This window comes from Teleopsis dalmanni, chromosome X (genome assembly GCF_002237135.1).
Source record: "Teleopsis dalmanni isolate 2A chromosome X, ASM223713v2, whole genome shotgun sequence".
Taxonomy (NCBI): domain Eukaryota; kingdom Metazoa; phylum Arthropoda; class Insecta; order Diptera; family Diopsidae; genus Teleopsis; species Teleopsis dalmanni.
Window position 1 is genome coordinate 72,300,319 of NC_051848.1, and position 12,297 is coordinate 72,312,615.

The 12,297-nt window shown below is 32.2% G+C and overlaps 2 protein-coding genes across 3 annotated transcripts; one reads left to right on the forward strand and one right to left on the reverse strand.

The window, feature by feature from the left end:
• The first annotated feature begins 2,190 nt into the window (after positions 1-2,190).
• LOC119662056 (cyclin-dependent kinase 1-like) lies at positions 2,191-4,806 on the forward strand. Its single transcript, XM_038071599.1, has 3 exons — positions 2,191-2,471; positions 2,531-3,034; positions 4,365-4,806. Exons 1-3 carry the CDS (start codon positions 2,323-2,325, stop codon positions 4,600-4,602), a joined length of 891 nt encoding a protein of 296 aa, XP_037927527.1. The 5' UTR covers positions 2,191-2,322; the 3' UTR covers positions 4,603-4,806.
• A 2,263-nt stretch (positions 4,807-7,069) lies between these two features.
• On the reverse strand, positions 7,070-12,170 carry LOC119690183 (cyclin-dependent kinase 1-like). 2 transcript variants are annotated; one of them, XR_005253568.1, is made up of 4 exons: positions 11,933-12,170; positions 11,377-11,880; positions 8,414-8,740; positions 7,490-7,567 (listed from the first exon to the last, which is right to left on the reverse strand). XR_005253568.1 is itself a non-coding variant. In XM_038105189.1 (3 exons), exons 1-3 carry the CDS (start codon positions 12,079-12,081, stop codon positions 7,330-7,332), a joined length of 891 nt encoding a protein of 296 aa, XP_037961117.1. In that variant the 5' UTR covers positions 12,082-12,169; the 3' UTR covers positions 7,070-7,329. The 2 variants fall into 2 exon arrangements, 1 of the variants encoding a protein (XP_037961117.1); XM_038105189.1 differs by lacking the exon at positions 8,414-8,740 and having other exon boundaries at positions 7,070-7,567; positions 11,933-12,169.
• Between the last annotated feature and the right edge of the window lie 127 nt (positions 12,171-12,297).

Here is a 12,297-nt window from a genome sequence, read left to right on the forward strand (position 1 = left end):
AAACGCTAGACTTTAACTCTTAGGCCATGGAAGCGTACTGGGTACTGGATCGAGTACAGAAGCACTCTTATAAGGAAATTAAGAGCAAATAGTAAAAACTTCAGGAAGTTCTGTGACAGCATAGAACACACTTTAGAGGCAGCAAGACTCTGCAAAGTGTTGACCAAAGAAAAAGTGTTGACCACTTCCTTTAACCAGTCTGAAAAAAGAAGGAAGGATCCAACTACTTCTCGAGATCCACTTTCCAGCATCCCCTTGCGTAGAGGAACAAAAAACTTATGAATATAAGCCCAGGATTAAAGGGCCTAGAACTAACAAAAAACTGGTGCAAGAAGATAGGACTGAGTATAGTAAAACTGAGTTGGACCAAAACTACAGTTCTGACTTTTACAATAAAATACAAATTCCAACATCTGAAGCCTATCAGGCTTGATGAAATTGAGGTGAAAACAATAAAAACGGTTAAGTTCTGAGGCACATATCTCGATCAAAAACTCAACTGGAAACACCATATTGAGAAGGTCAAGCAGACAGCCACTAGGGCCCTTATGGCCTGCAGGTTCACGGCAGGTAAACATTAGGATTGGAATCTTAACAGGGCACTGTAAACTAAAATACCATCTCACGGTTCTTTGAAGAGAATAAAGAGTCAGCCACACATGTGCTGTTATAATACCCTAAGCGAATGCACGTACGGAATACAATGATGAGAATGTAAACCCTTACGGAAGAGGCAACAAAAATCTGTAAAGTAAGTTCTATACTACCTTTAATCGATGCAACAGGGCATGGAGCATAGATCCGACGGTTGCAGTGCCACAATCCATATAAATAATAATAATATATTATTGATAAAAAATAAACTACTAACGTATTCTTCTAATGTCTTCTGGAGTCATCTTAATTTAGCTTTAATATATATATGTCTTGTATGGATTTTTTCAGCTAAAAAAAAGTAACTGGATATGATTGCTAACCCATTTTTGATCTCACGCTTTTCACCAATTACATGTTGTTGCAGCATATACGTGATCCGCATGCATCTGTTCCTTTAAGGCAAATACTGCTCTTGTTTTGTATATATCGCCATAAATAGTGCCGAGGCTATACCGAAGATAACCATGGCTCGATAATACTATTAAATTTTTTTAAAGATTTATTACGCCTTATAATTCTTTGGTGTTTCGCATCTCTGAAACAGTTATTGAACAGTATTGAGATATTGGCTAGTGCACACTATGATAACAACATCCTTAGTAAATGGAGTATTGATTGGTTGTTATTTACGAGAGTAAGAAGACTGCTGCGACTTGACAGCGCCTTGATTTTCCATATCTCGGAAGTGGTCAGTTTCTTTTAGATGTATGTTACCCAATGCAATGTGTCTACATTAAAACTAAGAAGGTGAGTATGTCTATATATTCAAGAAAGACTAATTTTTGGAATTGATGAAAAATTATTTGAGTCCATTAAGCTGAAATAACGAGCTGCTCTTTAAATCAAAGCGTATGTTGAAACCGCATTTGATATTAGTCTAATTTATTAAGAACATAAATATTTATTAGATTTAAATAACGATTTTTTGTTTGTATAACGATTTTTTTGTTTGTATAAGATGCCAAATAGAGATAAGATAATACTTTAGTTATATGTATCCATGTCTCTATATTCTTTATGTATTATATATATATAAAATTCTGATAATTAAAATGCTCTTAAACAAATAGTGCTATTAAGACATAAAGTGGAATAATTAACAACTACAATTGCAGCACAAATGACAGCTTCGGCTGCACAGTCTATTCGTAACATTTATTTTATATGTAAGTATACCTACTATATACTGTGTATATAAGTTTGACTGATCGTTTTAACAGGTTTGGCTTTCGCTGTAGTTACATCATTTTGTACAGAAAGTAACAGCGTCGTTTACACACCATCGATCGCGAAGCGAAAACATTGTTTAAATGCATACATGATGTTATTTTTTAGCATATTTGTTGTTTGTTTCTAGAGCGTGTTTAAAATATTGTGCATAAATTTGATGTCTAATAGCAAGCCACGATCGCTCGCCGTCAGCGGTGGATGGTGTGTAAAGGGTGTTTAGAGTCTCCGCTCCTTAAAACGTATTCTTTGGTTTCATAATTAAAACGAAATTTGTTCCAATTATTTGTGTTCCGCATTGTGAATGTGTGAGTAAGGAACGCAACACTAATTGTGGGAATAGTTAGCGTTGTTTACTTGGCGGTTATAAGTGGGTTTAAAACTTTTTTGTTTAATTTGATTGGTTGCTTCCAAAAAGACTAATTTCCAGTCATTAAAATGAATGATTTTCAAAAACTAGAAAAAATTGGCGAAGGAACATATGGAGTTGTTTATAAAGGTAGAAACCTAATAACTGGACAAATTGTGGCAATGAAAAAAATTAGGCTAGAATCAGACGATGAAGGTATCCCTTCTACTGCAATACGGTTTGTAATATATTTAGTTGTATATATTTCAATTCCTAATAAAGAACTTGTTTTAATAGAGAAATATCTTTACTGAAGGAGCTTAAGCATCCAAACATTGTTTGTTTAGACGATGTTGTAATGGAAGAAAACCGTTTATATTTAATATTTGAATTTTTGTCAATGGACTTAAAGAAATACATGGATTCGATTCCTCCTGAGAAATATATTGATGAAGAACTTGTGCGTAGCTATTTATATCAAATCACCAGTGCTATTTATTACTGTCATTGTCGTCGCGTTCTTCACCGAGATTTAAAGCCCCAAAATTTATTAATTGATAAAAAGGGTGTTATAAAAGTGGCTGATTTTGGTCTAGGAAGATCTATTGGCGTTCCAGTTCGTATATATACACATGAAATTGTGACTTTGTGGTACAGAGCACCTGAGGTTTTATTAGGATCTCCACGGTATGCTTGTCCAGTGGATATATGGTCAATCGGCTGTATTTTTGCAGAAATGGCAACTAGAAAACCACTTTTTCAAGGAGATTCGGAAATTGATCAGCTCTTTCGCATGTTCAGGTATTACTATTACCATTTAGTGCATACATTTTGTGATTTTTATACATATGATCAAATCGAATATTATTTGCTACTTTGTAATTTCTAAATTTTTTCGAAGTGGTAGTTTTTTGCAGTTTATGGATAAGTTTTAATAATTGACATGTGGATAGACAGTAAATTTAAACACTAAAATTATTGAAAGAGGTATCTAGGCTAGAGCATCGAATGTGATGATTCGGCTATTAAATGTTTTTGGGAAGTATTGATCTACTAACACTTAGTGGTTAGATGGGTCTGTGAAATTTATTAGGTTCCTCAGCAAGAGCACACTGTCGTTAAGAAATGTGATAGTGTGAAATGATGTCCATGTCTTGTTAATATTTTATTATTTAAGTCAGTGTCAGAACTTTCATGAAATAGATCACACTTTCAAAATCGCGAACCTTGAAACTGCATTTGAAAGAAGATAAGCTAGCACTAGGGAATCTTATATAATTAGACTTTACTTTCGGTACTGAGTTTTTGTTAAAAAATTTTAATGGTTTGTATGACATTCTCCTTACCAGGTTTGAAAACCACAGAAAGTGGTGCCCAAAGTAAAAAGTGAGTCTTTATCGAGATAGTAAGATATTTTTGAGATATTTCGTTATAATCCGAAAAGAAATAAATATTTATGATTCCAACATTCTAAGAGATAGACAAAGGCTCACAAAGGCCCTTAAATGCTCCTTAAGTGTAGCGAAAAACCCGGAGGAGGTAGTGAGGTGGTTGCTGTTATAAGTTTGGACTATTATATTATTCGAAGTCATGAACGCTTCAATTCTAGCAACTTTTTTCTTTGAATATTAGAGTTTTATTAGAAAAGGCATTATTTGCCATTCTTATTTGTAGTAAGCGGGAACAAGTTGTAGATTGCTGGTAGAATTATGATCAGGGTTTAGAATTGTGCTCATGTATTGATTTTATTATGTAAATAGATCTAACGTAATACTAGCTCTTGTAGTTAATGCATTGAAAAATAATAATGATCCATTACATATTGAGCATATCCATGTGACAGGCTTTGAAATGCTAGGAGTGATAGCTGCCCTCAATAAAGTGGAACTGTGATAAGTGATTGAGCCTGACAGAATAGTATATTTAGTGAAAGCAAGTTTATCAATTTGTAACTAACCCAAAACAAACTGAACTGAATAGTAAATTAAAATTTCGGAAAGCTTAAAGATTATTTTTTTCTTAAATTATTTTACTTTTTTTTTCGTATAGGTAATTAGTTTAACAATATTTTGTCTATATACTTAAATCACATCAGTATTAAAGTTAAATATTTTTATTTCTTGATTTTTAGAATTTTGAAAACTCCTTCTGAGGATATGTGGCCTGGAGTAACTTCTCTTCCAGATTATAAAGTAACATTTCCGTGTTGGTCATCGTTCACACTACCTAAACAATTGAAGAATCTGAACGAACTTGGCCTCGATTTAATACAGAAAATGCTTATTTATGACCCGTGCCATCGTATTTCGGCTAAAGATATTTTAAAACATCCGTATTTTAATGGATTTAATGCCACTGTGGTTGGATAAAATTGAGTAAAACTTCTTTTTAAAAAATATTTTTAAGCTTTATATTATATTGGTTTTAACGTATTTAAGAGTATATAATAGATTTCATAAGTGATTTAATTGATTATAATTATAAATTTTATTATGTTTAATTTGATTATATTAATTGTATTGTTTTTTGTTTCATATCATAATTTGTATCAAAACCATATTCTGAACCTATTGAAATCAACTCGTGGAAATTATTTTTATGATAAAACTATGATTTTTAGTGATGAAATCATGTCCTAACTGTGAAATGCATAAAGTGGAAGTGAAGTGAAGTCGTTGATTGAATGACAAAGCTTTTAAAGGTTGTTTGCAAACCGTCGTATCAAAATATATTGATGTTGTGCAGAAACTGATAATGCAAAATCATCATAATAACACTTTGCTTTTGTAGGTACTGGTGAAATGTTCACTTTAACCCTTTTATCCGTCAATTAGTACTTCAAGAAAATTAATGTCATTCACGAAAGTTAGAACTATCCCGTTTAATTTGATTTTCCAGAAATTGAAATTACATCCAACTAGGCATTAGCGTTTTGTTGGCATTTTTTTTGTTCCCAGGTATTTTTGCCTTTTGTATATAAGTGAAACACATTTCTCTAAGTGAAACACATTTTTCTTCTATGTGCTGTGATGATTTAGGTTCTTCATCGTAGTACTCCCATAAGGGATTTTATACAATACCTGCAACGACGTCTTTTCAGCCTACTGTGGCGGTCAATACTCCGGTAAATATTTTTAATCTGTTAATTGTTGGTGGATAACTTTTAAGGTAGATTTCCTGAAATTTTTTTTTCATCCAGAAATTTAGAAAAATTTGAGGATCGAATACAATTACAACGTCAAAAGCTAAAAGAAAATTTAAAAATTATGTAATTGGTTTCACTTACTAGGTACGTTGACGTTTTATGGGGCTTAATAACGAGTAAATTTGCCGACTACGAAATTCCCATTCATAGTACATACAACAGACAGGGAATCCTATGACGACCGGTCTTGTAACTATAACAAAGAACTACTAGTAGTCGTGTTGTTTTGTAGTCTTTGTGTATGTGTAAGTATGGGTTTGTTGTATACGTGTATAAATGAGTAAGATGAGATGGCTGTAATTTTGAGTGAGTGAAGGTGTAAAGGTTAGTAGATCTTTGGGGACCAGAGTTTTTGATAAATCAATAAACCCTAGTCCATAGTTTGTGGTGCAGAGCCACAAACTTGTGAGTTAGACGAAAGGGTACATAATCTTGAGGTCGCTTTTAATATAGTTTACAACAATTTGGTCCAGTAATCTGAAGTAAAAAATTGTTTTCACTTTGGTGGAACATACGGTAAAGATAATGTGGTTATTTTAGTGTCAGATATGTTCTCTAACATAATAAGCGATATACCGAAGATAAGTACTTCGTCCACAAGCTGTGAACTAGGTTATAACACTGGAATGACTAAAACGATGATGTATACTATTAAAACTAAAATACCGGTTTTGATTAACAGTTAAACGGTTTTGATTAAACAACAGTTAAAACTATCGAAAAAATTCAAATATCTAGAAGTTTTGATGAAAAATAAACTAAATTGGAAATATAATGTCGAACGAAGGGTCAAGAAGGCTTGTGTAGCTTTGTACTCTTTCAAAAAGATGTTCAGCAAAAAAATAAAGGGTTCGTCCCTTTATTGCACATTGAATTAAAATGACCATTGTGCGTCTAAATATCACTTATGGTGCCAGCTTGAATTAAGAGTTATAACATTCAGCAGAATATACAGGACATCATGTGTTTGCGTTACAGAAGCATTTAGGAAGTCCACTTCGGCTGCCCTAAACGTAATGCTACATCTGCTACCCGTTGATCTTCATATTAAATATGTCGTTCGCAATAGCGCTGACAGACTGAAAGTAACGGTCGACTGGGCAGGACGTATTTGTGGACATGGCCGGATTCGAAACACAGTTGGGAATAGTCAGTATAGGATGACATTTGATTACCTGATTTCATATTTTTATTTTTTAAAAAAATTTGCAGACAATATTTCCGTTGAGACACGAATGGAAAAGAAGAAATTTCCAAGTAAATCACAATGTATCAGTTCTCATGTACAGCTTGATAATGACTGCGGACTGGACTAGATATTTTCGCGCCACTTGCAGATATTAACCACTCCCTACGTTAAGTAATCAGACCACGGTTTTTCAGACTGAAAATAAGTGAAATAAATAATAATAAATAAAAAACCATTATATATTTAGCAGCATTGTGTTGGAGACAGCAGCCTTGTTCTAAATGCCCGAAATCATTTTTAATAGCCTGGGATTTCACCAGATAAGAGTAGATTAGTGAAACTTTCAATCGTTTTTTATGATACCAATTTTGTGATCTCTATGCCTATCTCGAAATAATCTATCTAATTTCGTGTTTATTGAAAAAATTAAAACCAATAATCTTTACTATGGTGACTTCAATGGTGCAATATTCCGCATCACATTAAACTCAATCCCATCTTTCAGGTTTTATTTTACAATAAAAATAAATGCAATTGATAATATATTTACGTTTTTTTAACAATTATTTTTTTTAATGAAAAGAATTATCAAAATTCTAGACATACATACAAACCGATACAAATTGATAAGTCGTCTACACACTGTTACAAATATTCAATTAAGACATGCATTTTAAAGCTATATTTTATATTCGTTTATTTTTATGCAGCCATCGTAATTTTAAAACCATCAAAATACGAATGGTTCAAAATCTCTTTTGCCGAAATACGATGAATTGGATCATAAATAAGCATTTTTTTTATTAAGTCAATTCCCTTTTCATTCAGATTTTTTAGCTGGTTATTTAGTTGATACGTTGACCAACAGGGAAACGTAGTCTTATAATCTGGAAGTGAAGTAACGCCAGGCCATATATCCTCGGTAGGAGTTTTTAAAATTCTAAAATTTTGAAGTAAAATAATATATTTGGTTAAAACATTTTTTTAGGTGTGAATTTATGACTACGAATAATTTGGATGTTTAGAATAATACATTCGTTTTACAAAAAACTACATACAAGCTACACTTAACACATTATACTAAAAACAACTATTGCTTACAAAAACAGTTTAGCACGAAGTAAAATTGTTAACTAAACAAAATCCTTACAATATTATTTAAAATGTATTTGCAATTAATATTTGTCTTAAAGAACTTATTTCATATCATTTATCATTAAGTTTTTATTTACTAAGCTTGAAAAGCAAATAACATTGCAGTAAAATTTTACAGATTTTATGTTTGTATGGTAGTTAACATAAAACATTACGCGTTTTGATCATCGATGGACATGCTAGACCAGTATTACTTGCTGAAATTTACAAATTTTTCAATAATATCAACTTGTGATTCTATTTTACCCTGCACAATAAAGAAGAACTTGTGCAGCTTTCTGTATTGACACAACTAAGATCAACTCTGGTGGTTTTAAACCCTGAGTTTCTTCATATATACGGTAACACAATGGGCCATTAGGCCTAAGTGGATCCACTAGGGATCGCCGGTATAACCTGACCTAACCTAAGATAAACTTTGAGTCTGCATGAAAAAACATATAAAACATACATCTATTGATTTTTGCTACCCCTAAAGTCCTACCACTGAACTATAACTTATTGTGATCTTCGCACTTTTCAACTTGCAGGACAGGAGACTTATACTGCGCTTAGAACATGCACAACAAAAGATTTTTACTACACTTTAAGTTCGCACAACAAAAAAAAACAAAAGACCTGTATTGCTTACCCATCCCGCACAACAAAGAGTTTGTGTTTATGTCTGATCCTGCGCAGCAAGAAATGACATATTGTATTCCTCTCCGATCAAGAATACATTACGATTTGAGGGAATGCTTTCTCGGCTCTCCGAGCATGTATTAGTCTATGTATTATTATGCATTACTTTATACTCTTTGGATAGCTCAGAAATTATGCGCCAATGCAATGTTTTATTTAATTTTTAATTGTTATTCTAACTTCCTCCAAATTGCCTTCTTTAATATTATGCCAAAATAATTTTAGCTGGAAATCCGTTTTGAGGTATGATCTTGAGCACTGCTAGCATTTATGTCATCTGTAAATGTTATCTTTTGAGTTGTTTTTAAGTATGGGATATAAATAACAGGTGAGGGTTGTGATATCTGGAGAAAGGATTATATTTCGCTACGAGTTGTTGGAAAAACTACAAATTTTCGAAATAAATTTCGTTCCTATGAAAATTACTTCGCACAAACCGTATAATATTATTATTTCTTCAACAACCTCTCTGGGGGCAATTCATCCATTACCCAACATCATCTATATAATTATTTCCACGTTTTGATTATCGATGGAATTTGATTTTATAATTCATTTCATATAAAGATTTTGATCTGTTCTCTACCGAAGAAATCAGTGAGGATACTAATTTACGTCTCACATACTTACGCGAATTTGATTACTACACCTGTGCGATATTTTACATGTACATTACTGGTAATGCAACCACTACACAAAAAATATTTGATTTTATTCAAACGTCTCGTTTGTGCATTGAGGGACCAATCCTACAACCGTGTTGCAATTTAAAAGGGATGATTGCAATAGTATCGGGATAATCCAGTTGAATTTTTGTGTAAAATGATTGATGTGGATGAAATATGGTTTCATTACCATACACGAAACAACAGTCACAACAATGGTTTCCATTAGGAAACAATCCAGCTCAAAAAAGGTTAATACCGAAAAGGTAATATCAATAGTTTTTGGGACATACTTATGATTATTAAAATATTACGCTTTAATATTTTAAGAAAAAACTATCTTTCTTCCATTGAGACAATACGCGGTTACATATGTGCGTAACCGAGATGTGCGAAATTCATGAATTTCGATGAGTTGCTTGTCCACCCAGCAGACCCTAGCGACATATTCCCATTTTTAAACTCTAAAAAAAACGGTGTTTGGCGGTAACATAACTACTAAACTCAAATGAAAAATATGCAGGCCCGGAGCATCCTGTTGCAAAAATACGTACGTACACGTGAAAATGCAGTCAAACTTCCAAAACTCGAAGTTCCATTTTGCAAAGAAAAGGTTCGACTTATGGAGACTTCGAGTTAGAGAATTTTATTATTTTTTTTTTTGTTTTTAAAAGAAACTAGAATCACATTATAAGATATTTATTTATTTGTAATCAAATAAAGACTTCTATAACATAGAAGTTATAGTGAAATAAAATATTCAGAAAATATGGTTTGGGACTTTAATTTTTTTCTTATTTTCAGTAAAAAGAGATTCGACTTTATTCATACTCTTATAGTGATCATCAGTTGTGGTGTCATTCGTTTGCAAATATAAATTCAGAATTTTGAATGAGTCTTCTACTTCATTCTTGGAAGGTTGACGAACACTTACATCCACCCAACCCTCATAATCATTTTCCGTTGTGCTTAGAATTGGATCCAGTAATTTAGATCTATAGTGCTCAATAATATCGTCATCTGTAGGAAAGCTTGATGTACAAATTTCATTGTCAAGCTCAATGTAATCGTTAAGAGTAGCATTGGAAGTGATTTTATTTAATTTAAACCACGATGCCAGCGACTGGCATTTGCACAAAGAAGCAACATAAAAAAGAAAAAAATGAAACATTTGGTTTGGAAAAAGGGACTTCCTCTAACAGCAAAATACAACTATATTTAAAATAAAAATTCGACTTATAGAATGCAAATATAGAGAAATACGAGTTATAGAAGCAGAATTGTATGTAATTTGCTCTCTAAAATCTTGGTGCAATGTTTTTGGTTATAGTCATAGAAAATTCGTGTTATAGAAGTTCGAGTTATGAAAGTTTGACTGTATAATTGAAAACAATTTAATTGAATTACATTCAGTAACATTAACGATATGAAGAAAATATAATCTACAGTAAGTGAAATAAAATCAAATATCAGAAACATTTCATTTATTTCGAAGAATATGAAGCCAAGTTGCACTAACTCTATCGCTGCAAATCTAGAAATAATCAAAATCCATCAAAATCTGTTGTATGCATCATCGGCATTAGAAAATATCAAGATTTAATTAAAAACATTTTTTGAAACAAAAGAATCATATATGCAACTGGTATAAAAAATAACTTAAAATAGTGAAACAAAATAAATCAATTTTGTGTTTAGAAAGAACCCAATAAAGTGCAATCATTAAGTAACCTTTATGCAAACATCACTCGATTAACCTGTCTATATACCTTTTCTTTGTGCTCAAAACTCCAGGTTCTGGCATCATATGGTTATAATGCCGTGACAGTGACAAAGCTTCAGAGCATGAAGTTTTGAGCACAAGGTAAAAGTATACAAACTAAGTTATATTCCACATTTTTTGATCACACAGAGAAAATAAATTAAATGGCATTAACTATATTTGTTTGTAAATATATTAATTATCTATTTAATTATGTGATTCATAATTCAAGGAACTTTAGTTAAGACAAGTAAAATAAGCAGAACGCGTCCCATACAATAGATACGTACAATAACATAGCCTCCAGCTATCTGTGTTATCATACAAAAGATTTTATAATTCATATGAAATAGTTACAATATGCAACATTTCGTAGAAACCAGCCATCCAACGAACCACTAAGTTGTGAGCAAATTCATTCAAAAAGGCTTCAAATACACATACCAAAATTAAACACATTTTTTCATGCACTTTTATATATATTACCTGAACATACGAAAGAGCTGATCAATTTCCGAATCTCCTTGAAATAGTGGTTTTCTAGTCGCCATTTCCGCAAAAATACAACCAATTGACCATATATCCACAGGACAAGCATACCGTGGAGATCCTAATAAAACCTCAGGTGCTCTGTACCACAAAGTTACAATTTCATGTGTATATATCCGAACTGGAATGCCAATAGATCGCCCTAAGCCAAAATCAGCCACCTTTATAACACCCTTTTTATCAATTAACAAGTTCTGTGGCTTCAAATCGCGATGAAGAACACGCCGACGGTGACAGAACAATATAGCACTAGTAATTTGATATAAATAGCTACGCACAAGTTCTTCATCAATATATTTTTCAGGAGGAATCGAATCCATATATTTTTTTAAGTCCATTGACAAATATTCAAATATTAGATATAAACGGTTTTCTTCCATTACAACATCGTCTAAACAAACAATGTTTGGATGCGTAAGTTCCTTTAGTAAGGATATTTCTCTGAAAAGTGGTTTCAATTAAAGCATGCGTCTGAAATTTTTGCATTACAAACCTTATAGCAGTCGAAGGAATTCCTTCATCATCTGATTCAAGTCGAATTTTCTTCATAGCAACTATTTGTCCGGTGGACAAGTTTTTAGCTTTATAAACTACTCCATAAGTGCCTTCACCTATTTTTTCAATTTTTTGGAAATTATTCATGTCTCTTTTTCAAACCACTAACGCCCGCCAAATTATCAACGTTGTCCACTTCTGAGAAAGTAGCTACTTTTAATTAATACGTGAGAAACGAACACAATCAAAATTTAATTATCTATACTCCTAATACACCACAAATCATGAATGATGAATGTTTGTCAAGCAAGGATTATTAATAATCTTATGCATAATTAAAAATACATAAACTTGCAGCGTCAA